At 41.7% G+C, this 26,125-nt stretch overlaps 1 protein-coding gene across 4 annotated transcripts; it reads left to right on the forward strand.

Moving 5' to 3' along the window:
• The first annotated feature begins 1,173 nt into the window (after positions 1-1,173).
• Positions 1,174-26,070, forward strand: LOC100566059 (chemerin-like receptor 1). Of its 4 annotated transcripts, none has more exons than XM_003228209.4 (2): positions 1,174-1,297; positions 24,812-26,070. In XM_003228209.4, exons 1-2 carry the CDS (start codon positions 1,237-1,239, stop codon positions 25,906-25,908), a joined length of 1,158 nt encoding a protein of 385 aa, XP_003228257.3. In that variant the 5' UTR covers positions 1,174-1,236; the 3' UTR covers positions 25,909-26,070. The 4 variants fall into 4 exon arrangements, with proteins under 4 accessions (XP_003228257.3, XP_062818562.1, XP_016853323.1 ...); XM_062962492.1 differs by lacking the exon at positions 1,174-1,297 and adding an exon at positions 12,991-13,126; XM_016997834.2 differs by lacking the exon at positions 1,174-1,297 and adding an exon at positions 17,800-18,207.
• The last annotated feature ends 55 nt before the right edge of the window (positions 26,071-26,125 follow it).

Genomic DNA, 26,125 nt, shown 5'->3' on the forward strand with positions numbered 1-26,125 from the left:
CACCAGCCAACTACCACCATTATTATTATTATTATTATTATTATTATTATTATTATTATTATTATTATTATTATTATTATGAACAGCAAACAAGATAGATATGCTGGATTTCGTATCACAAAATCACAAGTCGAACACTTCCCAAGTGTTTAGGACTGTGTGATGTATTTTCAGATGATGTGTGCAGATCCCAGTAGGGTGGGATGATGTGCCAATCACCACCGGGACCACCTGCACTGGTTTCTGCCAGAGTCTTTGAAGTTCAATCTTGAGGTCCTGATATCGGCTGAGTTTTTCCTGTTGTTTTTTGTCAATGCGACTGTCACCTGGGATGGCAACATCAATGACCCAAAACTTTTTCTTTTCCACCACTGTGATGTCTGGTGTATTGTGTTCCAAAACTTTGTCAGTCTGGATTCGAAAGTCCCACAGTATCTTTGCGTGCTCATTTTCCAATACTTTTGCAGGTTTGTGATCCCACCAGTTCTTTACTGCTGAGAGGTGGTACTTGAGGCATAAGTTCCAAATTATTATTATTATTATTATTATTATTATTATTATTATTATTATTAAATCATAATAATGGGAATAGACACTTGAAGAATTCAGAACATCTCTCAGGATGCTTTACAGTCATCTTTATAAGTAATTAGAAAGCAGAACCGGGAAGATCTGTCTTTTTGCACTCTACAGTGGCCTTGGTTCTTAGGAAATTCTAGGACTTTTCTCCCTACTTTTTCCATGCTATTTTTTTTGCCTCTGGTGCCATAGTTTCAGTTAAAGAAGTCATGCTCAGACACACATCTATTGATGTGTACTTGAACGTGCCTTACCCCTGCTATGCTTACTTAGATAGAACTTATGTACCCCTTTGAACACCATAACAATGGTCACTTTTCTACTTTCCTTGTGAACTCTGGTCACAAGATATCTTGCTATCACAAGATAAAAACTACAGCTATAGAAGTTGTGTCAGGATTTTCAGGAGCCGATCTTCCGAATTGAGTCAGGCATAGTAATGCAGAACACACCCAAAAGTTCCTTGCCAGATGAGAACTTGCCAAACTCCACAGAAAACAATCATGTAATTATTGGTTCTGGGATGTGGGGGAAGTCATGATAAGGAATTCCAACAATTTCTCCAAAAGGAGAACCACAAGCAAATAATGGGGAGGGAGACACTACACTTGTTGAATTTCTGTCTGTCAAGGAGTAGTTAAAGGGGCAGAAGCCCTAATGGGATGTAGGATGGCAGAGATGTGCCAAGATCAATATTTCACCATGAATTTGAATTCGGGTAAGATTTAAACCACTTTGAAGACTGGCAATTGGTTTTCCCCACACCTTGGAAAAGAGATTAAAAGGGGAAAGGGGGGGATAAACTATTTGGAAATTGAAATTTTTAATAAGAATGTTAAATGTTAACTTGATGACCAGAATTTGAAAATAGGTATATATATTTACTGAATATAAGCTGAGGCACCTAATTTTACCACAAAAAACTGGGAAAACATTGACTCCAGTATAAGCCGAGGGTGGTAAATTTCAGAAATAAAAATAGATACCAATAAAATTACATTAATTGAGGCATCGGTAGGTTAAATGTTTTTGAATATTTACATAAAGCTCAAATTTAAGATAAGACTGTTCAACTCTGATCAAATCATTATTCTCATCTTCTTCAATGTAAATGTGTTTATGTATCCTTTTAATAATAATAGAGTAAAATAATACATGTAATAATAATAATAATATTACAGGAAAATAATGCAAGTAATAATAAATAGAGTAAAATTATAAATGCAATAATAATAATAAGGTCAGAGTGAAATAATAAATGTATTACTATTATTAATAATAATAGAGAAAAATAATACATGTAATAATAAATAGAGTAAAATATTAAATGTAATAATAATAATAATATCAGAGTGAAATAATAAATGTATTAATAATAATAAAAATAGAGTAAAATAAATGTAATAGTAGCAACAATAATAGAGAAAAATAATAAATGTAATAATACCAATAATAATAGAGAAAAATAATAAATGTACCATATATTCTCAAGTATAAGCTGACCCAAATATAAGCCAACCAGGACCCTGTATAAGCCGAGGGGGGCTTTTTCAGTCTTAAAAAAGGGCTAAAAAACTAGACTTATACTCGAGTATCTACAGTATATGTGAAACAGTCAATTTATGGAAACCCATGAATTTTAGAGGGGTTTTAAAAGGCAAGGAATACTCAGAAGTAGGTACTTGGTATGTGTTGATATTCTCCCATCCAAGTATTAACCAGGTCTGATCCTGCTTAGCTTCCGGAATTAGACGGGATCTGGGCCTTAGGGCATTTAGACCATAAATAGTAACTAATTTATTTGAGGGATTTCCTAACCAATTGGATAGCAATTCACTTTTTATGCATAAAAAAGTAACACTCCAACCTCTGCAAGACAGATTCAGGTTAATATGATTGAGTAGTTAAGCAGTACTTTGCATCTATGTGTGTGTGAAAGAGAGGAAGGAAGAGGTTGAGACGTGGAAGCATCTCTGTGAACTGAGCTGGATGCAGGCTGAGTCTTTTGGAACTCCAGGGCTCCTTGATGTTCAGCCACAACTGGCTCGGGGTCAACCACATCCTCCTCTCCGGCAGCTGTTGCCACTCAGGAAATGTGTCAGCAAGCCAAAGGCATACCTCTGACATTTCACAGATGAATGAAAATAAGGGAGGGAGGCTCACTGCACTGCTGTTGAGCTCCCAGCCCTTCCCCGTCACACAGTCGGGAAGTTGCATCACTACCTTTTTATATGCTGCATTCAGTGATTTGGTTTGCACTGATTTATAGGAAGTGGGTGTTATAGTGTGTGCCTTCAAGTCACTGTAATTTGCCTTGTAAGAGGAGGGCAAATGACTTTTCTCATTCATTATAGTTGAAACATTCTTAAACGGGAAATTTCTTACAAGCATACTGCCATAATGTATCCTCCATGTGTTCCACTGACTTCCAAATAAGTGGATGTTGGAACAATTATAGTCAGACTTTATAATTCGTGGGTGGACTCAGCAACAGTTGTCTTGATTTTCCTTTGTGCTTTATCATTTAGCACATTCCACATCGATCATTCCCAAGGAGGTTCAACAATAATATCTATGATTCTATATTATTATTTATTTATTTATTTATTTATTTATTTATTTATTTATTTATTTATTTATTTTATTGTATGACACAGCAAACAAGATAGACATGCTGGATTTTGTATCACAAAATCACAAGTCGAACACTTCCCAAGTGTCTAGGACTGTGTGAGGTATTTTCGGATGATGCGTGCAGATCCCAGTAGGGTGGCCTTTTGCAGTTGGCAGATCGTAATTTTGTCACTGTCTATTGTTTCCAAATGCCGGCTGAGATCTTTTGGCACGGCACATTGCCCATCACCACTGGGACCACCTGCACTGGTTTCTGCCAGAGTCTTTGAAGTTCAATCTTGAGGTCCTGATAGCGGCTGAGTTTTTCCTGTTGTTTTTTGTCAATGCAACTGTCACCTGGGATAGCAACATCAGTGATCCAAACCTTTTTCTTTTCCACAACTGTGATGTCTGGTGTGTTGTGTTCCAGAACTTTGTCAGTCTGGATTCGGAAGTCCCACAGTATCTTTGCGTGCTCATTTTCCAATACTTTTGCAGGTTTGTGATCCCAGCAGTTCTTTGCTGCTGGGAGGTGGTACTTGGGGCATAAGTTCCAATGAATAATTTGGGCCACATAGTTGTGCCTCTGTTTGTAGTCTGTCTGTGTGATTTTCTTACATTATTATTATTATTATTATTATTATTATTATTATTATTATTATTATTGTATGCCGTCTCCATCTCCCCAACGGGGACTCGGAGCGGCTCACACAGGGCCAAGCCCAATACAATCATATAATATCATAAAATCAACAGTTGAGACATCAATGAATGCATTTAAAAACAAATTAAACAAGTCATAATTTAAAATATACATAATTAAAATATTAAACAATAATCCAAGGCATTAAAAGGTCCAATATAGGACAACAGTCTGGGCGACAGTCAAAAGTGATGAAGGGAGTGTCCATTACAGAATAGAACATACATGAAATAGACACAACAAACAGGGAAGATAAATCTGAATAGAATCAATGATTCTATGACTCTATTATTCTATGATTCTAATATGGTATACTTGGTGGATTAGTTTTGTTGGGAGTTTTCTTTAATTCTTTATTTTAAAAATGGCAATAAATTAAAATTTTGTTTAATCTTTTGAAAAATATTCTAATAATAATAATAATAATAATAATAATAATAATAATAATAATTGTTCCTCCCCTCTCCTCACATCTCAAGGCAGGGCACAATTCATCACGGTAAAATACACACCATAAATCCAGACATTAAAACACACCACCACAAAATACATATATTAAATTACATAGTGTAAGTAAGTAAGTAAAACTTTATTTATATACCGCTCTATCTCCCTGAGGAGACTCCAATAATAAAACAACAACGTACACACATAGCCAGCATAATAAAACACATTATTAAAATGAGGTAAAACTATACAATTAAAATAAACAATAAATAATAATTACAACAAACCTTGATCGAGGGGATGAGGATCATTATTGTAGTGATTAAGCTGAATACAAATGCATATACAGTGATACCTTGAATTAAAAGTTTAATTTGTTTCGTTACCAAACTCTTAACTCAAATCACTCTTATCTCAAAGCGAACTTCCCCATTGAAATGCTATTAATGTGTTAATCAGTTACAGGACACAAAGTCAGTCAAAAGATAAATAAATAAGTAAGTTATACACCAACACGATTCTGGCCATAGATGGCATTGATGTGGATTGTTGGCACTGATGTGGATTCTGTCCCTCGCCAGAGCCCTAGGCATAATGGCGCTGGCATATTTGGGTGTGATGAGCCAAGACATGATCAAGTCTTGCCTCTTTTTTGCAAGCACAAGAGAGAAGCTTGCCCTCCAGGCACAAGAGCTGCAGAGAGCGCTGCCAAACACCTACCTGCTGCATCAATCACTTAGCAGAAATCCTTTCCAAATGGTGCCAGCGTGAATACTGATAGGTTTGTAATGAGTTGCTAATTAAGGGCTTCCAGCATGAGTCCAAGAACTGACAGACACACAGCCAAGATGGTCTGGTGTCTTTCTGAATGATCACTGGTTTTTTTTAATTATTATTATATCCCATCCCCATCCCAGGATTGGGACCCAAAGTGGTTCACAACTTAAAAACAATGCAATTGTAAACATACAAACGGTAAATATTGAAACATGATTACAGTTGTTACAATAATTAAAACAGTTTACTGTCAAATTACAATCATGCATAAACTCTCTTTTGAAGTAGACCTAAATCTAGGAATGCAAGAACACTCACAATTTTTTCTCATTATAGTTGAAACAGGGTATCTTGAGACATCTAGTTCACCCATGGAGATATATGCCCCTATAGCAAGGTTTTTCACATTTGGTGCCTTTTTTGTGAAAACCTCCTTATGCCCCTAGATTAGGTTTGGCACAAAATAATGTTTTCGATGAATAATAATAATAATAATAATAATAATAATAATAATAATAAGAAGAAGAAGAAGAAGAAGAATGCAGATGGCGTAGTGGACTAAGTGACTAAGTGACTTGAAGGTTGGGTTGCTGACCTGAAAGCTGCCAGGTTCGAATCCCACCCGGGGAGAGTGCGGATGAGCTCCCTCTTTCAGCTCCAGCTCCATGCGGGGACATGAGAGAAGCCTCCCACAAGGATGGTAAAAACATCAAAACATCCGGGCGTCCCCTGGGCAACGTCCTTGCAGACAGCCAATTCTCTCACTCCAGAAGCAACTCAAGTTGCTCCTGACACGGAAAAAAGAAGAAGGAGAAGGAGAAGGAGAAGGAGAAGGAGAAGGAGAAGGAGAAGGAGAAGGAGAAGGAGAAGGAGAAGGAGAAGCATGCAAAGATACTGTGGGACTTCCGAATCCAGACTGACAAAGGTCTGGAACACAACACACCAGACATCACAGTTGTGGAAAAGAAAAAGGTTTGAATCATGGATGTCGCCATTCCAGGTGACAGTCACATTGACGAAAAACAACAGGAAAAACTCAACCGCTATCAGGACCTCAAGATTGAACTTCAAAGACTCTGGCAGAAACCAGTACAGGTGGTCCCGGTGGTGATGGGCACATTGGGTGCCGTGCCAAAAGATCTCAGCCGGCATTTGGAAACAAAAGACATTGACAAAATTACGATCTGCCAACTGCAAAAGGCCACCCTACTGGGATCTGCACGCATCATCCAAAAATACATCACACAGTCCTAGACACTTGGGAAGTGTTCGACTTGTGATTTTATTATACGAAATCCAGCATATCTATTTTGTTTGCTGTGTAATAATAATAATAATAATAATAATAATAATAATAATAATAATAATATTTTTTGTGTGTGTGTCAGGAGCGACTTGAGAAACTGCAAGTCGCTTCTGGTGTGAGAGAATTGGCCGTCTGCAAGGACGTTGCCCAGTGGACACCCAGATGTTTTAACCAGTTGGTTCTCGCAGAAGCAGAGGCAGCAGGAGGACATTTTTGCTCCCTGGCTTCAGGTAGGATTTGGCTAAGATTTGGCTAAGATTTTAAACTGAGTGTGGGCTTGGCTCCTGTGGTCAAAGTCTAACTGTTGTGTGACTGTTGTGTTGAAAGAGAGCCAGGTACTTAAGTTGATTGACAGCAGGCATTGTCCCCTGTTAATTGAGTTTCTGGGAAAGCTTTATTTGCCAGTGTGAGTTTCTGCCAGAGCCTGATCCCAGAAGGGCAGTTGGTTCTCGCAGAAGCAGAGGCAGCAGGAGGACATTTTTGCTCCCTGGCTTCAGGTAGGATTTGGCTAAGATTTGGCTAAGATTTTAAACTGAGTGTGGGCTTGGCTCCTGTGGTCAAAGTCAAAGAAAAAGGCACCTTTACTAACTATCCTTTGCAGTACATACAGGAAACAAAGCAACATAAACAAATACACAAAGACGTGGTTTGTTGCAGTCTGCACATAAAGTGCGTGCATATTATTTAACTGTACAAAGATCCCACTTGGCCACCACACTCACCAAGAGATGCAACAAAAGCAAAACATTCCCATCACATGCACCAGCTGTGGCATGTTCCACTTTTTCACACAAAAACTAGACAACTACATCTGCTCCAAATGCAAACAGATGACTCTGATGGAGCAGAGGATCCAACAGCTCGAGCACCGTATTAAGACCCTTAAGGACATTCAGGCACTCGAGCTCTTCTTGGACACTGCACAACACGCTGCTGTAGATCTGCAGCCTGCATCACACCAACACCACCAAGACCATGATCAGGAACCTTATGGGGAGATCAACTCAAAGGTAGACAACCCTCAGGCTTGGAAGGAGGTCACCCGTAGAAGGAGACACAGGACCAGGCAGCCTCCGCAGAACTCCTCTGCTCAGCTGCATTTACACAACAGATTTGAAATTCTTACATCATTAACATACAATCAGGAAACACATCTTGTGGAGGACCACAGTTTCTTAGATACCACTCAGTGGACCATCCTGGATCAATACACAGGGGATAGCCCTGACGGGGACAGTGCATCACCACAGTCACACTTATGTAATCATGCAAATGCTCCATCCCCAATCATAGACCAGGAGCAACAGGAACATCCTTGGGAGAGTAATGGGCTCTCGGATGTATCTCAATGGATTGTCATTGATGAATGCACTGGGGATGTTGAGGAGGAGGACAACACTTTACACCTACATGATTCACTTCAACAGGAACACTCTTCAGGGGACATACACACTGTCTTGCACAAAAGGGGCCCTGTCAATCCTCAAAGGAAATAGGTCTTGGTAGTAGGTGACTCCCTCCTTAGAGGAACGGAAGCCATCATTTCCAGACCGGATGGGATGGCTCGAGAAACATGCTGCCTCCCGGGGGCAAAAATACACCATATCACTCAGAGGCTCAGCAGGCTCCTAAAGCCCCATCACCCTCCCCACCTTATGTTGATTCATGTAGGTACCAATGACACCGCTAGGCATACTTTTCAAAAGATCACAAATGATTTTCGAGCTCTGGGAACAAAGCTAAAACTGTATAATGTACATGTGATCTTTTCATCCCTCCTCCCCGTTGTAGGACACGGCTCTACAAGGGCCGGAAAAATAGTACAGGTCAATAACTGGCTCAGAAAATGGTGTCAAGAGGAGCATTTTGGCTTCCTTGACCATGGTCTACTCTTCCAAGAGGATGGACTACTGGCAAGCGATGGGGTGCATCTCACACAAGTAGGAAAACATCTTTTTGCACACAGACTCACAAACCTCATCAGGCGCACTTTAAACTAGATCCACTGGGGGAGGGGAACAACAGCCTGGCAAACACTATATTACCCACGACCACAGGGAACCGCCAAAAGGCTAAACGGAGGGCTGCACAAACACAGCAAGGACCAAGTACAGAGAGCACAATAATCCCAAATAAACAGTTCGAGGGGAGGTCACAGGGGCTTACATGTCTTTACACTAATGCTCAGAGCATGGGAAATAAGCAAGACGAACTCCAACTCCTAGCACAGCACCACACATACGATGTCATAGGCATCACTGAAACCTGGTGGGATGACTCCTATCACTGGAATTTAACCATTGAGGGCTATAACCTCTTTCACAGAAATAGAACAAAGGGGAGAGGAGGGGGAGTAGCTTTATATGTCAAAAACAGTTACGTTGCAGAAGAAATGCAAGACTGTAATCCGGGAAACCAGCTTGAAAGCATCTGGATAAGAATCAAGGGAACCGGGACTCAAAAAGATCTTGTCGTGGGTGTCTACTACAGACCTCCGAGTCAGGATGAAGGACTTGATGAAGCCTTCTGTCAACAGCTGACCAAACAGGCACAAAGAAGAGATATAGTAGTCATGGGCGATTTCAATTATCCCGATATGTGCTGGAAAACAAACTCAGCCAAGAGTACAAAGTCCAACAAATTCCTCACTTGCCTTGCAGATAATTTTATGGTCCAGAAGGTAGAAGAGGCAACAAGGGGATCAGCAACTCTTGATCTAATCTTAACAAATGTGGAAGACCTGATCAATACAGTTGAAGTGGTTGGATCCTTAGGGGCAAGTGACCATGTGCTCCTGCAGTTTGCAATACAAAGGAATGCTGAAACTAAGACAAGTCAAACACGCATTCTGGACTTTAAGAGAGCTGACTTCCAAAAAATGAAGGAATTACTGAGCGGCATTCCATGGACGCCGATATTAAAAAACAAGGGAGTTAAGGATGGATGGGAGTTTTTCAAAAGTGAAATACTCAAGGCGCAAATGCAAACAGTGCCAACAAAGAAGAAAAATAAGACAAGTGCAAAGAAGCCAGAATGGATGTCCAAAGAACTTCTAACTGAGCTAAAGCTCAAAAGTGACATGCACAAGAAGTGGAAAAGGGGAGAAATCACCAAAGAAGAATTCAAACGTATAGCCAACACCTGTAGGGAAAAGGTTCGCAAGGCTAAAGCGCAAAATGAGCTCAGGCTTGCCAGGGACATAAAAAACAACAAAAAAGGCTTTTTTGCTTACGTTGGTCGAAAAAGGAAGAAAAAGGAGGCGATAGGGCCACTGCAAGGAGAAGATGGGGTGATGGTGACAGGGGATAGGGAAAAGGCAGAACTGCTTAATGCCTTCTTTGCCTCGGTCTTCTCACAAAAAGAAAGCCATCTTCAACCTCAGCAACATGGAATGGACGAAGGATTGGGGGAAATCCAACCCCAAATAGGGAAACAAGTTGTCCAGGAACACCTGGCCACTCTAAACGAATTCAAGTCCCCAGGGCCAGATCAGCTACATCCAAGAGTACTGAAGGAACTAGCGGAAGTTATTTCAGAACCACTGGCAATTATCTTCGAGAGTTCTTGGAGAACGGAAGAAGTCCCAGCAGATTGGAGGAGGGTGAATGTGGTCCCTATCTTCAAGAAGGGAAAAAAGAACGACCCAAACAATTACCGTCCGGTCAGCCTCACATCAATACCAGGCAAAATTCTGGAAAAGATCATTAAGGAAGTGGTCTGAGAACACTTAGAAACAAATGCGGTCATTGCTAATAGTCAACACGGATTTACCAAAAACAAGTCATGCCAGACTAATCTGATCTCTTTTTTCGATAGAGTTACGAGTTGGGTCGATACAGGGAATGCTGTGGATGTAGCGTACCTGGATTTCAGTAAGGCCTTCGACAAAGTCCCCCATGACCTTCTGGCAAGGAAACTAGTAAAATGTGGGCTAGACAAAACTACGGTTAGGTGGATCTGTAATTGGCTAAGCGAACGAACCCAAAGGGTGCTCACCAATGCGTCGTCTTCATCATGGAAAGAAGTGACAAGTGGAGTGCCGCAGGGCCCGGTTCTGTTCAACATCTTTATTAACAACTTAGACGAAGGGTTAGAAGGCACGATCATCAAGTCTGCAGACGACACAAAACTGGGAGGGATAGCCAACACTCCAGAAGACAGGAGCAGAATTCAAAACGATCTTGACAGACTAGAGAGATGGGCCGAAACTAACAAAATGAAGTTCAACAGGGACAAATGCAAGATACTTCACTTTGGCAGAAAAAATGGAAATCAAAGATACAGAATGGGGGACGCCTGGCTTGACAGCAGTGTGTGCGAAAAAGACCTTGGAGTCCTTGTGGACAACAAGTTAAACATGAGCCAACAATGTGATGCGGCTGCTAAAAAAGCCAATGGGATTCTGGCCTGCATCAATAGGGGAATAACGTCTAGATCCAGGGAAGTCCTGCTCCCCCTCTATTCTGCCTTGGTCAGACCACACCTGGAATTCTGTGTCCAATTTTGGGCACCACAGTTGAAGCGAGATGTTGACAAGCTGGAAAGCGTCCAGAGGAGGGCGACTAAAATGATTAAGGGTCTGGAGAACAAGCCCTATGAGGAGCGGCTTAAAGAGCTGGGCATGTTTAGCCTGCAGAAGAGAAGGCTGAGAGGAGACATGATAGCCATGTACAAATATGTGAAGGGAAGTCATAGGGAGGAGGGAGCAAGCTTGTTTTCTGCTGCCCTGCAGACTAGGACGAGGAACAATGGCTTCAAACTACAGGAAAGGAGATTCCACCTGAACATCAGGAAGAACTTCCTCACTGTGAGAGCTGTTCGACAGTGGAACTCTCTCCCCGGGGCCGTGGTAGAGGCTCCTTCTTTGGAGGCTTTTAAGCAGAGGCTGGATGGCCATCTGTCGGGGGTGCTTTGAATGCAATTTCCTGCTTCTTAGCAGGGGGTTGGACTGGATGGCCCATGTGGTCTCTTCCAACTCTACTATTCTATGATTCTATGATTCTAATGTTTTACCATCCTTGTGGGAGGCTTCTCTCATGTCCCCACATGGAGCTGGAGCTGATAGAGGGAGCTCATCTGCACTCTCCCCGGGTCAGATTCAAACCTGGCAGTCTTCAGATCAGCAACCCAACCTTCAAGTCACGAGGCTTCGGGGGCTCAATAAAATAATAATAATAATAATAATAATAATAATAATAATAATAATAATAATACTTTTTATCCTGCTTTATCTCTCCTGCAGGAGACTCAAAGCAGTTTAACATGAAAGCATCAGCATATAATTTAAAATATCATAATAATAATACACTTTATTTATACTCTGCTTTATCTCTCCAGAGAGACTCAGAGCAGATTAATTACACACCCAAGGCAAACATTCAATGCCTTTTATACAGTGAACAATGACATATAATACACAGACAAAGGTAAGGCCTCCCCTTTCATCTCCAGCGTCTGGAGGCAATGCTTAACTCCAGCCATGTGGAGGCGCTCATGTTCCATTTTTCCATGCCGAGGAGCCTATTGCCTGTACACATCACCAATTGTATAGCCGGCATATCTGCATGGGATGCCTTTTTACTTTTCCCGCCAATGCGGTACCTATTGATCTACTCGCATTTCATGCTTTCAAACTGCTATGTTGGCAAACTTTAAAACAGGATTATATATAAACAGTATTAAAATTCCCAATTAAAAACTATTAAGATGTGTTCAAAGTTGAAAACCACAGCACCCCTGACTTGATCTTAACAGTTTGGTGCATTGTATTTAGAGCAAAACCCCACCTTTTTGTGCATTGGTTTCAATTACAAAAGCATTTTTCATGCAAAAGTCCCAAAGTTTTTTTTAAAAAAAACACATTAATATGTGCAGTAACTCTCATATTTCCAACCAAGGGAAAGAAAATCTTGGGAATTTGTGCTTTTGCTTATGAGACTATAAAAAGCAAAGATGAACATCTGTATTAAAGATCAAACCAGCAGAAAATGGCTTGCTCATAAAGACACATTGGCCTTCCTGAAAATGGAGAGGAGAGATTATTGCAAAAGAAAGAAATCCCTAGACCATAATAAAAAAAAAAACCCAGTGACCACAAGTGTATGATCCCAAACTGAGATGTAAGGAAGGCACAGAGGGACACAATAGGATGCAATGCTTGTAAGAAGTTTGGATTCAGGCTTGTCATCAGCCAAGCGGGAAGGTTTCCCCCCCAAAGTTCCCCGCTTCCCTTCCCTTTGCTTTCTCAGCACTAGAACTCTCTAATTATGGTCTATGCCAATAATAACGGCATAGAGATGTTGGTTGTTACCACATCGTGGAAAACAACTTTTGTGGAGCCAGAGAGAACAGAAAGGTATGGCTGGGCTGGTGTGTTTGTACAATGCTGTGGTTTTAATTGGCAAGTGGATGGATGAGATGGCTACTAAGAGGAAAGGGAAGGGCCAGGGTCACGTGTGTCTAAGGGTAATGACTTGACGCTTGCCAAGTTTTTGAGACTGAAACCCATAATAGCTTCAGCACCTTGGATCACTGTTTTATAGTTTGGACTACAACCCAGAATTGCTTCACCACCCTGCTGACACGGAAATCGCCAATGATGACTTTTAACCATCCAAAATAGACACAGTCTGGCCTGATGTGTCCTACCTAGACCTGGACGCAGATTTCCAGATGAGTTCTGAACAAAGCAGAAGAAAGTGGTATGTATTACTTCAATTGGTCTAGCCAAGGCATGGGCAGACTTTTTGCCTTGGAGACACATTGTGGGCCGGGAAGGAAGGCCTAACACACGCTGGATAGGGCGAGCCTGCAAGGGGTAGGGCCCGGGAAAGGACAGGTCATCCTCAGGTTGTCCTCCCAGCATAAGGACAGGGCTGCTTGCCCCATCCTTATGCCGGGACGAAAGCAGGACACACGGTGACTGTCCCAACCTTCCTCCTCTGAACCTTGGGCTGTCCTCTTGACATTATGTCAGGAGGAGGGCAAGACAGGCTGCGGCTGAGAGTGCTCCTAGGACTCTCTGCCACCACGTGCCTTCCTTCAGCTGTCCTCCCAGAATAAGGATGGGGCTGCTCACACCGTCCTTATGCCAGAAGGAGGATGAGACACACGGTGGCTGAGAGGGCTCTCAGCTGCTGCGTGCCTTCCTCTCCTGACATTTTGGTATAAGGACGGGATGGGCCACCGTGTCCTTGTGGCAAGAGGACAGGGAAAATGAGGAGGGCCTGAGGTAAGTGCCTAGGGGGGCGCATCCAGGCCCCAGGTCTTAGTTTGCCCATGCCTGGTCTAGCCACTAGATTTATCTTAATGTATACTAAATGCATTTCCATCTCCAAAATATATATTATTATGGAAACACAGGTGTTTCAAAATCTGAAATCCAAAACATTTCTACTCCCAAGCATTTTGGATAAGTGATACTATTTTTTTTCCGTGTCAGGAGCGACTTGAGAAACTGCAAGTCACTTCTGGAGTGAGGGAATTGGCCATCTGCAAGGACGTTGCCCAAGGGACGCCCGGATGTTTTGATGTTTTACCATCCTTGTGGGAGGCTTCTCTCATGTCCCCGCATGGAGCTGGAGCTGATAGAGGGAGCTCATCCACGTTCTCCCCAGGTGGGATTTGAACCTGGCAGCTTGCAGATCAGCAGCCCAACCTTCAAGTCACAAGGCTTTAACCCACTACTCCACCGGGGGCTCCAGTGATACTAATAAAACTATACCAATAATAACACAGATCATAATCCTATATGCAAGTTGTTCAGCCCAATAATAATGGTAGACTTATCCAATAATATTTTAAATTTTTAAAAATAGATGCTGTCCTCCTCTCAGCGGTTAATCTCCTTCTCTCCATATCCTGCCCCTTCTTTTCTTCTAGTCACCAAACATTTTCAATGTGCCGGGTTAGAACAATATTGGTTTGGGGTGACGCCTCTATTACCCATCTGCCACCTCTTGATTTTTGAGTGAAAAATGTATCTGTTGCTCCGAACCCTGGGAAGGTTAGCTCTGTGGCCAGTGGTTTGCTGATTATCTTACAACTCAGGGCTGATGCTGAATATTTGGGAACTTCCCCGAGTCAGCAAAATCCTAAAAGGTTGGTTTGTCTGGAGGTTTTTTCGAATATTTATTTTCTTAATGATTTATTTTTCCCACTTTGAAAAAAAACAACAACACTGTAGCTTTTGAGCCATCCTGGTTAGAGAGCTTCAAGAAGCACCACTTCTCCCTTGGTTCTTGGTTTTGTTGTTGTGACTGTGGCTTGAGGTCGCAAACACTCAGGGGTTTGTGGCTTCTTTAATTGCTTTGTTTGCTTGGGAGGCTTAGTGAGAGAACCAAGGTTCCCTGGCAGGCCGCCCTTACTCCAACTGCTAGGCATCATTGCCTCCCTAAGGGCTGTGTATAAGATCTGAGGGAACCCTGGATGCCATCCAGACAAGTGCATTGATGCCTAATTTCATCTGTTTAATTTTCACATGTGTAAAGCTCGAAAAAGGGGGAAACGGAGCAAGATGCACATCTGTCACAAGAAAGGCATCTCTTGCGGTTTGTCTAATCACAGAAGTAGCTTGCGGCAATTACCCATGTGTTTCTCCTTAGACCATTCACTTTGGTTGACCACTAATGTAAGCAATTCAGTTAACAATGGCCAGCTGGCTGGAAATAGAAATCAAAATTCTGGAAGGTTCTGCCTTCTGCCGCTGTGTTACACCATGGGCGTCACATCAGAGGTGAGTTCAAATCCAATTTTTTTCAGGGTCTGTTACAGAAAGGCAGAACTTGGAGAAGTCACTTTTTGATTTAAAGCATTTATCTGCCACCTCTCAAAGGCAATGGCAGAGCACTATTCTTTGGCCAGTCAGCCCTGTATTTTGCTCAGTCTCACCTAGAGATAAAATGCAATCACATTCTAAAACTGGGAGCATGGATCACCTTAGGGTCATCATAGATCAAATACATTTTGAAGGCATGCAACAATGCAGAATATTTATTAATGATTAGCAAACATTAGAATCTGAATTAATAAATGGAGTTTTGAAATGTTTTCAGTCCTAAAGCTCATCTGATGCGGCAAGATAATATTGGCAATGTGACTTTCATCCCTATCTCTGACTCATAAGAGGACCAATAATGGCAGGATAAGATTTAAGGATGCAGTTGGACCCAAAAGACACAGTAAAACGTAAAGGTAAAGGTTTTCCCCTGACATTAAGTCTAGTTGTGTCTGATTCTGGGGGTTGGTGCTCATCTCCATTTCTAAGCTGAAGAGCTTAGACACCTCCAAGGTCATGTGGCTGGCATGACTGCATGGAGCGCAGTTACCTTCCCGCCAGAGACGTACCTATTCATCTACTCACATTTGCATGTTTTTGAACTGCTAGGTTAGCAGAAGCTGGGGCTAACAGTGGGAGCTCACTCCACTCCCTGGATTCGAACCTCTGGCCTTTTGGTCAACAAGCGCAGCAGCTCAGCAGTTTAACCTGTTGTGCTACTGGGCACCCCCAAAAGACACAACTGGACAAAAATACATATATCTGGGAAGCTAGCAGTTGTGCAGAGAGAAGGGGAAATGAGATTTGTGTTTTTATGCTTATTGCGAATATAAATGGCAATAAGTGGTCTAGTTCCATTAGTCCTCATCAGAGCAAATCAATGAATTAAACAAGACCGGTTAGCTGCAAGTAGCAGGAATTCTGTAGATTTCCATCAATTTGCTTAACTAGATGCCAACCTTGGATTTAGCCCAGTGTTTACAGTGTGAGCAAGAACCATAGCATAGTTTGACTGAGATCCTTCACTATACAGAATTCTGTAGGGGGAGACAGGAATGTGACCCACTCCAATACAGTTAGTAGCAAGTACAGTAGAGTATCACTTATCCAACATAAATGGGCCGGCAGAATGTTGGATAAGCGAATATGTTGGATAATAAGGAGGGATCAAGGAAAAGTCTATTAAACATCAAATTAGGTTATGATTTTACAAATTAAGCACCAAAACATCATGTTACACAACAAATTTGACAGAAAAAGTAGTTCGATACTCAGTAATGCTATGTAGTAATTACTGTATTTATGAATTTAGCACCAAAATATCACAATGCATTGAAAACATTGACTACAAAAATGCGTTGGATTATCCAGAACGTTGGATAAGCGAATGTTGGATAAGTGAGACTCTACTGTATATGCTTTCAAGTTGTTTCTGACTGATAGTAACCCTAAAGCAAATCTATCATGGGTTTTTTGGGGGCTGAGAGTATGTGACCTGCCCAAGGACACCCAATGAGTTTCTATGGCTGTGCAGGGAACTGGGCCCTAGTCCAACCCTCAAACCAATATATTATGCTGTACTGTTGATCTTCGTCCCTCTACCTAAAGAACTGGTTGGGGTAACAACACACTCTGGGGCTTGACTGCTGGAATGGATGCTTGGATAGTTTTGGATGGAGCACAAGGGACAAATTAATAGCTCATTGTTTGGCATTCAAGACACATACATGAGTAACCTCAAGTATGTCACCAGCGGGATGCCAGCCTTTGTGTTCAGTTGTACTTTTAAGTATTAGATACGTGGTGGGGCTTGTGTGCAGTTGGATAATCTGTCTTAACAAAGAAACAAAAACTATTAGGTGCTCACTGGGCAGATGGTTCTGGTGCCAAGTATGATCCCTGACTCCTATCACACCTCCCTGGAATTTATTTATTTATTTACAGTATTTATATTCCACCCTTCTCACCCCGAAGGGGACTTATATGTGTTTGCACACATATAAGGCAAACATTCAATGCCATAATATAGAACAGAGACAGAGACAGACGCAGGCACGGGCTGGCCTCGAACTCATGACCTCTTGGTCAGAGTGATTTGTTGCAGCTGGCTGCTAACCAGCCTGCGCCACTGCCCAGCCCAGAAACAGGTAGCTGGACTGGCTAATTATTATAGGGTTGATTTTACTGCTCATGTGATATTAGGTTGCCTGGCCACGATTATTTAGCACTTTATTGATTTTGAATTGTGTAACTACCTCTACCACGCTGAAGTTTTTCCTCTGGGCCCAGCTCTGCGTTTTTAGCCCTGTTTTTAACCATTTTATGCCGTGCGCTGACTTTTATAACTGTTCATTGATGTTATGTTTTGATTGATATGACATTGTTTTATTGCTGTCCTTGTTTTATTGTTTTATTGCTGTTATTGTATTGTTGTCGGGCATGGCCCCATGTAAGCCGCTCCGAGTCCCTTCGGGGAGATGGGGCGGGATATAAAAATAAAGTTATTATTATTATTATTATTATTGTTATTATTATTATTATTATTATTATTATTATTATTATTATTATTATTGCACAAGCTGCTGTTCCAAACTTCCAGTGTGGTGTGTTTGAAGTGGCTTCTGAGAAAGCAGTGCTTTTTGGGTGAAGCAAGAAAGGGTTAAGCTTGCCCCAACAGTGGTCCCTGTGCCAGGGCTCCACAGGCAGCCAAATAAAACCAGATTGGGCAATGGTTTGTGGGCAATGGACTCTGCCTTCCAGCCGCATGTCAGGACTCTCTATTTTCCTAAGAATGCACACGCCCAACCTGTGAGTGTCTCTGTCCCATAGCAAGAACAACAACAGTTTATAGAGATTTTTTTGGAGGCAGATTGGTGTTCCCAAAACAGCTCCAGGCGGGAAGGTGGAGAGGCTGGGAGCGGAGCAGTTAGGTCAAAAAAGAGAGAGGAGGGAAGTCTAAAAGGTGACGCTCCATCAGTTTCTTTTTGTGTTCTCTACCTTGGGTCGGTAAGTAGGTTTTGATCTCCATTCAGGAATACTGTACATGATTGTGACATCTTTCACTCCTGTGAAAATGCACAGAGAGTTTCTTTCTTTATTATCTTCACAAAAATCCTGTGCAGTAGATTGGGCTGAGAGACTGCTCCAAGATCATCCAGCAGCGTCATGGTCTAGGGGAGATCTGAATTACCTTGGTGGTAATGGGGTAGATAACCTGCAGATCTCCATATGATTTGGATTATACCTCAGTGAAATCCAAGTCAGCAAGGGTAATGGTTAGGAATTATGGGAAATGTAGTCACATATGTATATATACCGTATATACTCGAGTATAAGTCGACCCGAATATAAGCTGAGGCACCTAATTTTACCACAAAAAAACTGGGAAAATATTGACTCCAGTATAAGCCGAGGGTGGTAAATTTCAGAAATAAATATAGATACCAATAAAATTACATTAATTGAGTCATCAGTCGGTTAAATGTTTTTGAATATTTACATAAAGCTCTAATTTAAGATAAGGCTGTCCAACTCTGATTAAATCATTATTCTCATCTTCTTCTATGTAAATGTACTTATGTATCCTTTTAATAATAATAGAGTAAACTAATACATGTAATAATAATAATACTAAATAAAGGAAAATAATGCATGTAATAATAAATAGAGTAAAATAATAAATGTAATAATAATAAGATCAGAGTGAAATAATAAATAATAAAAATAGAGTAAAATAAATGTAATAGTAGCAACAATAATAGAGAAAAATAATAAATGTAATAATACCAATAATAATAGAGAAAAATAATAAATGTACCATATATTCCCTAGTATAAGTTGACCCAAATATAAGCCAACCAGGACCCTCACCTGAGTATAAGCCGAGGGGGCCTTTTTCAGTCTTAAAAAAAGGGCTGAAAAACTAGGCTTATACTCGAATATATACAGTCATTGTCGAGGGTTTTCATGGCTGGAATCACAGGGTTGCTGTGAGTTTTCTGGGCTGTATGGCCATGTTCCAGAAGCATTCTCTCCTGACATTTTGCCCACATCTATGACAGGCATCCTCAGAAGTTGTGAGGTCTGTTGGAAACTAGACAAGTGGGGTTTATATATCTGTGGAATGTCCAGGGTGGGAGAAAGAACTCTTGTCTGTTTGAGTCAAGTATGTTGCAATTGGCCACCTTGATTAGCATTGAATGGCCTTTCAGCTTCAAAGCCTGGCTGCTTCCTGCCCGGGAGAATGCTTTGTTAAGAGGTGTTAGCTGGCCCTGATTGTTTCCTGTCCAGAATTCCTGTTTTCTGAGTGTTGTTCTTTTATTTACTATCTTGATTTTAGAGTTTGTTTTAAATATTGGTAGCCAGATTTTGTTCATTTTCATGGAGAGAATGCTTCTGGAACATGGCCATGCAGCCTGGAAAACTCACAGCAACCAATACATGCACATACACATACATGCACGCATGCACACTAGAGGGCTCCAGTTTTCATTTTCTGTCTGTAATCTGTTACTTTCCGCCACTAAACCACATCAGTGTATTTATTTAAGCTTTATATTATAAGATCTAACTGTAGTAAGAAACAGAGCCCCAAAAAGGGGTTTCTTTCAGGGGGGGGGGGGGGGGGGATAGATCTCCCAATCTCTCAGCCAGATGAGCCAGTGATTATGAATCTTAGGATGCCCAGTGACCAGGCTATCTAAGGATTATGGGTCTTCTAGTTCCCAAAAGGAACTTTCCAGAGTGGTGCAAAACGCCTATTATAATGGATGCTTACCGCCTGCAATCTGGGAGTGTGTGAGGGCAAAATAAATGCCAGTTTGTTTTGAAGAAACTGAATGTCTGGTTGTTATTTTAGACTTCAGAAAAGGAAAATGTCTGTACAGGAAAATAAGCAGTTAGAAGAGACTCAGGGCAGGAGTGAAGCGTTTTCTAGCTTTGCATAGAACCATAAAAATTACTGGCATTAGATGGCTAGAATTATGTTGAGTCTTCAGTGTGCTTTGTAAATACTCTTTATCCAGTAAAATTAATGGGTGAATACTGGAACAAAGCAGAATATAGCTGGACATACTAGAACAACTTTCTAAGAACTGTTTGACAGTGGAACAAACTGCTTTGAGAGTGGAAGGCTCTCCTTTGTTGGAGGGATTTAAGCAAAGGTGGGATGGTCATCTATCTGAGATGCTGTAGCAGCAATTTGCATTGTATATTGATACTAGCCTAGGGTTGAGACTAGATGGTCTCCAAGGCTGATGAAATGAATTTCAACAGGCATAAATGCAAGATAGTACATTTAGGTAGGAAAGAATGGAACTCACAAATATAATGTGGGTGACACCTGCCTTGAGCCTTCAGTGGTGCAGTGGATTAAACTGCAGAACTACTAAACTTGCTGACCGAAAGGTTGGCGCTTTGAATCCAGGGATCAGGGGGAGCTCCCGCTGTTAGCCCCAGCTTCTGCCAACCTAGCAATTCAAAACATACAAATGTGAGTAGATCAGTAGGTACTGCTCTGGTGGGAAGGTAACGGTACTCCATGCAGTCATGCTGGCCACATGACCTTGGAGGTGTCCACATACAATGCCGGCTCTTCGGCTTTGCACCAACTTCCAGAGTCGGACACAACTAGACTTAATGTCAAGGGAAAGCCTTTACCTTTACTCTACCTGCCTTGAAAGCAGATTGGATGGATAATTGGATATCATTCAACAGTGTATTCCTGCATGGCAGGGAGTTGGACCAGACAACCCTTGTGGCCCCTTCCTACTCTATGTTTCGATAATCCTACAACTTTATAACACTATGTAACATGTTTTTTGCTCCTGGGTTATAAATATCATTTCATAATGCATTCTATCACAAAAACATGAAAAAATATTATTAGACTGCAAAAAACTTTGTTTTGTTGGACTATCCTGCAGCAACTTTTGCTATAGTTTTTCAATGAATATCTAATCGAGTCCCAACCAATTCAATATAGTTTGTGGTAGCTGCAAAAATGAAGTTTCTGGAGTATAGTAACTACTTTTAAAGTAAGTACAACACAGTTAAACAGGAAATAAAACTTTCAAACCAGGAACATAACATATTTCGAATTTTCTTACATAGTGTAATAAGCTATTCCAGGGATGGGCAAAATGCAACCTTCTTGGACTGCAGTTCCCATTGGCCTTAACTACAAATGTTTTGGAATGCTTGTACTTGCAGTCTTGCAAATTCTGAATAGTGATGCTTTGTCCACACATAGGTAAAGGTAAAGGTTTCCCCTGATGTTAAGTCCAGTCATGTCCGACTCTGGGGGTTGGTGCTCATCTCCATTTCTAAGCTGAAGAGCCGGCATTGTCCGTAGACACCTCCAGGTCATGTGGCCATCATGATTGCATGGAGCGCCATTACCTTCCCGTCTGAGCGGTACCTATTGATCTACTCACATTTGCATGTTTTTGAACTGCTAGGTTGGCAGAAGCTGGAGCTAACAGCAGGTGCTCACTCCACTTCCCGGATTCGAACCTGGGACCTTTCGGTCTGCGGGTTCAGCAGTTCAGCGCTTTAACTCACTGCGCCATCGGAGGCTCCTTGTCCACACATAGTAAAGAGGAAAAGTTCTAAATCTATATCAGGGAATATTTTGTTATGTAATGTATAAATGAAGTCTGGTGGATCAGCAATGCTCGAACTAACAAGTGTCCACTAAATGGAATAATAACAATGTATTAAATATCATTAAACGTTGTATTATATACAATAAACAAATATAAATTTCAGATAAATGGTTACAAATGACAATCAAACTGTTGCATTCACAGTATGATGAATAGTAGTTACATTCACGATGTAATAAACTTTCTTGGTTATTTTCTTGTTTCCTCATTAAAGATGAGGAGACCCCTGATCCACAACCAGTTTCGACTACCTATAGTCTTCGTCTGCCTATTTCAAAAGCACTTGATTCCTTCCCACAAATTGGTAGCGGTCAAGGCTTTGAGTGAAGAATTCTAATTCCTAATTCCTGGGGCATCATTGTCTTGATAGTGAAACTGGTTCTACTATGCCATCAGCACCACACCCAGCTTTGTTTGTGGCATAAGACAGATGCTGGACGGATGTGCAGTGCAGCACTTTGAAATGATGCAGCCCAGAAAAACCAAAAAGACTGCATTAAGTCTGCATTGCTCTACTACCATCTTGTGGTAAAATACTGCATAGCTGAATCTGGCAACATAAAGCTGACTTCCATGAGATCTGTTATAAAGGCTGTGCCAAATCTCCAAGTTTTGGGTTAAATCAGGCGTGGGCAAACTTTGGCTCTCCAGGTGTTTTGGACTTCAACTCCCACAATTCTTAACAGCTGAAGTTTGTCCATGTCTGGGTTAAATCTTGCAGGAATGTAGCTGCAGGTTGGGCCAAAACGAGTGTTGCCTTCCCAGTATGAATTTTGCTTCCCAAACAAAATTTCCATTTCCATAGGCAATTGTTCACACCTAGAACTCCTGTCTTTGCTTTTGCATTCCCTTGATAGTTCCGAAAGGTCGCAGGTTCTAATCTGGGGAGCGGAGTGAGCGCCCGCTATTAGCTCCAGCTTCTGCCAATCTAGCAGTTCGAAAACATGCAAATGTGAGTAGATCAATAGGTACCGCTCTGGCAGGAAGGTAATGGCGTTCCATGCAGTCATGCTGGCCACATGACTTGGAGGTGTCTATGGACAACGCTGGCTCTGCGGCTTAGAAATAGAGATGAGCACCAACCCCCAGAGTCAGACACAACTCAACGTCAGAGGAAACCTTTACCTTTACCTTTACTGATAGTGTTACCTGTTTGTTCTATTTAGATCAGTGATTCTAAACCTTCCTAATGTTTAATACAGTTACTCATGTTGTGGACCCCCAACCAAAAATTATTTTTGTTGCTAATTCATAACTGTAATTTTGCTACTTTTATGAATTGTAATTAATATAAATATCTGATATGCAGGATGTATTTGCTGCCCTGAGTCCCTTGTTGGGTGAGAAGGGAAGGATATAAATATTGTAATAAATACATAAATATTTTCATTCACTGGACCAAATTTGGGAGGGACTGATTTTGTCATTTGGGAGTTGTACTTGCTGGGATTCATTAACCTACAATCAAAGAGCATTCTGAACTCCACCAACAATGGAACTGAACCAATCTTGGTTCACAGAACTCCCATGACCATGTAATTTTCCCATTTATTTTAGAGATCAGGAAATCAAAAGCAGTGCACTCAAAATACAATGTTTGGATAACAAGGAATATAATCTAATTTGAATACAGCTCCTTCAAACTTTTGAACATTTTAAAAAATAAAACCTAAACTGTGAGTCCTCATTGTTGTTGGGGGACATGTCCCATAAAGTGAGGGAATGGCTAGACCACACCACTATTTGTAACGTATGACTAGAAAAATGCATGTATATGGAGGAAGGGTGAGTTTTCTTCCTGACCACTTGGAGGCCACTATTGTTTCCCATAAACAATGTGTCAAATAGGTAAAGGTAAAGATTTTTCCCTGACATTAAATCTAGTCGTGTCCTACTCTGGGGGTTGGTGCTCATCTCCAATTCGAAGCCGAAGAGCCAGCGTTGTCCATAGAAACCTCCAAGGTCATGTGGCCAGCATGACTACATGGAATGCCGTTACCTTCCCGCCGGAGTGGTACCTATTGATCTACTCACATTTGCATGTTTTCAAACTGCTAGGTTGGCAGAAGCTGGGGCTAACAGTGGGAGCTCACGTCGCTCCCCAGATTCAAACTGCCAACCTTTTGGTCAGCAAGTTCAGCAGCTCAGTGGTTTAACCTGCTGTGCCATCAGGGGCTCCAAATAGTTATATACAAATACTTATATATAAACTTGTCAAATACTTACATGCAAATCCAGGTCTACACATGAAATATTTTAGGTCCTTAAATGTTGCTGGAAATGCTGGTATTTGTAGCTGCACTTCTGTTTTTGCTTTTCTGGGAAAAAAGTCATTGGGGCACATCTGCATTTCTTGTGATTCATGCTGGGTTTTTTTGCCCATTCCCACAATGATGTGTATTGTGAGGTCAGCTCCAGTATCTGCCTACTATAAAGTTTAATGGTAAGAAAGGCAAAGGCAGTTGTTTTATCTTCCTCTCTTCCATTTTCTCTGTTATTTTTCAAAAGTTCTAGCATTATGATTGTACTCGTGAAATGGCATATGGAAATGCAGTTTCATTATGTTGCTGGTACACTATGACTCTAAAGCAAGATGACAACTAAGAATATATTTTAAAAATATGGGAACACAGCCTACTCTCAGCAAATCAAAACCTCGGTTTTTTAAAATATATATATGTATTTTAGTGAGGATTTAAAACATTGATATGTCTAGCCACAAACAGCTCCCCCAAATAACAGAAAGAGCCTACTGACAAAGAATAAGCGGATGATAAATGGTAATAAACAGCAAAAATCATACAGTCAGAGCTCATACATCTTTAGACCAGAGCCCTTTACTTTATAACTTGTTCTCAGCCAGTCTGTGTGTTTTGAACATTTGACAGACAACTTAGGGGTCACATTATGCCATCTTGTTAAAGCAATGTGTTGTGTCTTCACAGGTCATCTTCACAACACATTCACTTCCTCCAAAATGGACACCAATGCCACCTCGGAAGAAAGCCTGTATGGAGACTATGAAGACTATTCTGATCATGATGAACATGCAGGTCTCCGGGACTCAGTGCATCTTCTCGCTGTGGTGATCTACAGCATTGCCTTCCTTTTGGGAGTGATTGGAAACGGCCTTGTTATCTTTGTCACTGGCTTCCGTATGAAGAGGACCGTCAATACTGTCTGGTTCCTCAACCTGGCCATAGCTGACTTTGTCTTCACTTTCTTCCTCCCACTGAGTGCAGCCTATATGGCTCTGGGCTTCCACTGGCCCTTTGGGAAGGTCCTTTGCAAGCTCAGCAGCACCGTCGCCTTCCTCAACATGTTTGCCAGCGTCTTCCTCCTCACCATAATCAGCATGGACCGCTGTGTCTCCGTAGTTTGCCCCGTCTGGGGCCAGAACTACCGCACGCCCCGCCTGGCCTCCCTGGTGGCATTGGGCATCTGGGCAGCCGCTCTGGTTCTCAGCTCTCCGTACCTTGTTTTTCGAGATACACGGCCCTCTCCTTCTGAAGAGAACACCACTCACTGTTACAACAACTTTGCCTTGTCTGACAACTTCCAGTCTGAGGAAGCTGATGAGTTGAGTGAGCATCGCCACCGAGCCATGGTGCTGACCCGTTTTGTGGTTGGGTTCTTGGTGCCATTCACCATCATCCTGATTTGTTATGGTGTTATTATGGCCAAGCTGAAGGGGAATCGCCTCACCCGCTCAAGCAGGCCTTTCAAGATCATGGTGGCGGTAGTGTTGGCCTTCTTCATTTGCTGGTTCCCGTATCACGTTTTCTCTTTCTTGGAAATGTCGGTCTCTACAGTAACGCCCTGGCTACAGATGGTCCTCATGGTGGGGACGCCCTTGGCTTCAGGCCTAGCATACTTTAACAGCTGCCTGAATCCCTTTTTGTATGTCTTTGTGGGTCAAGATTTCAGGGAGAAGCTGCGGATGTCAGTCTTAGCGGCTTTTGAGAATGCTTTCAGTGAGACCTCAGCACAGGCGCTAACAAAGAGCAAATCCAGCCTAGAGGTAGACTGCCACCTTGTCTAACGTAACTTCGGCCCTTGGTTTCTGCTGGGGCTGGGGCGTGCTTCGTCGTTGTTTCACTCGTTCAGTCGTTTTCGACTCTTCGTAACCTCATGGACCAGTCCACGCCAGAGCTCCCTTTCGGCCATTGCCGCCCCCAGTTCCTTCAAGGTCGAGCCAGTCACTTCAAGGTCAGCCTCTCTTCCTTTTTCCTTCCATTTTCCCCAGCATCATGATCTTA

Source organism: Anolis carolinensis, unplaced genomic scaffold, assembly GCF_035594765.1.
Source record: "Anolis carolinensis isolate JA03-04 unplaced genomic scaffold, rAnoCar3.1.pri scaffold_10, whole genome shotgun sequence".
NCBI classification, from domain to species: Eukaryota; Metazoa; Chordata; class Lepidosauria; order Squamata; family Dactyloidae; genus Anolis; species Anolis carolinensis.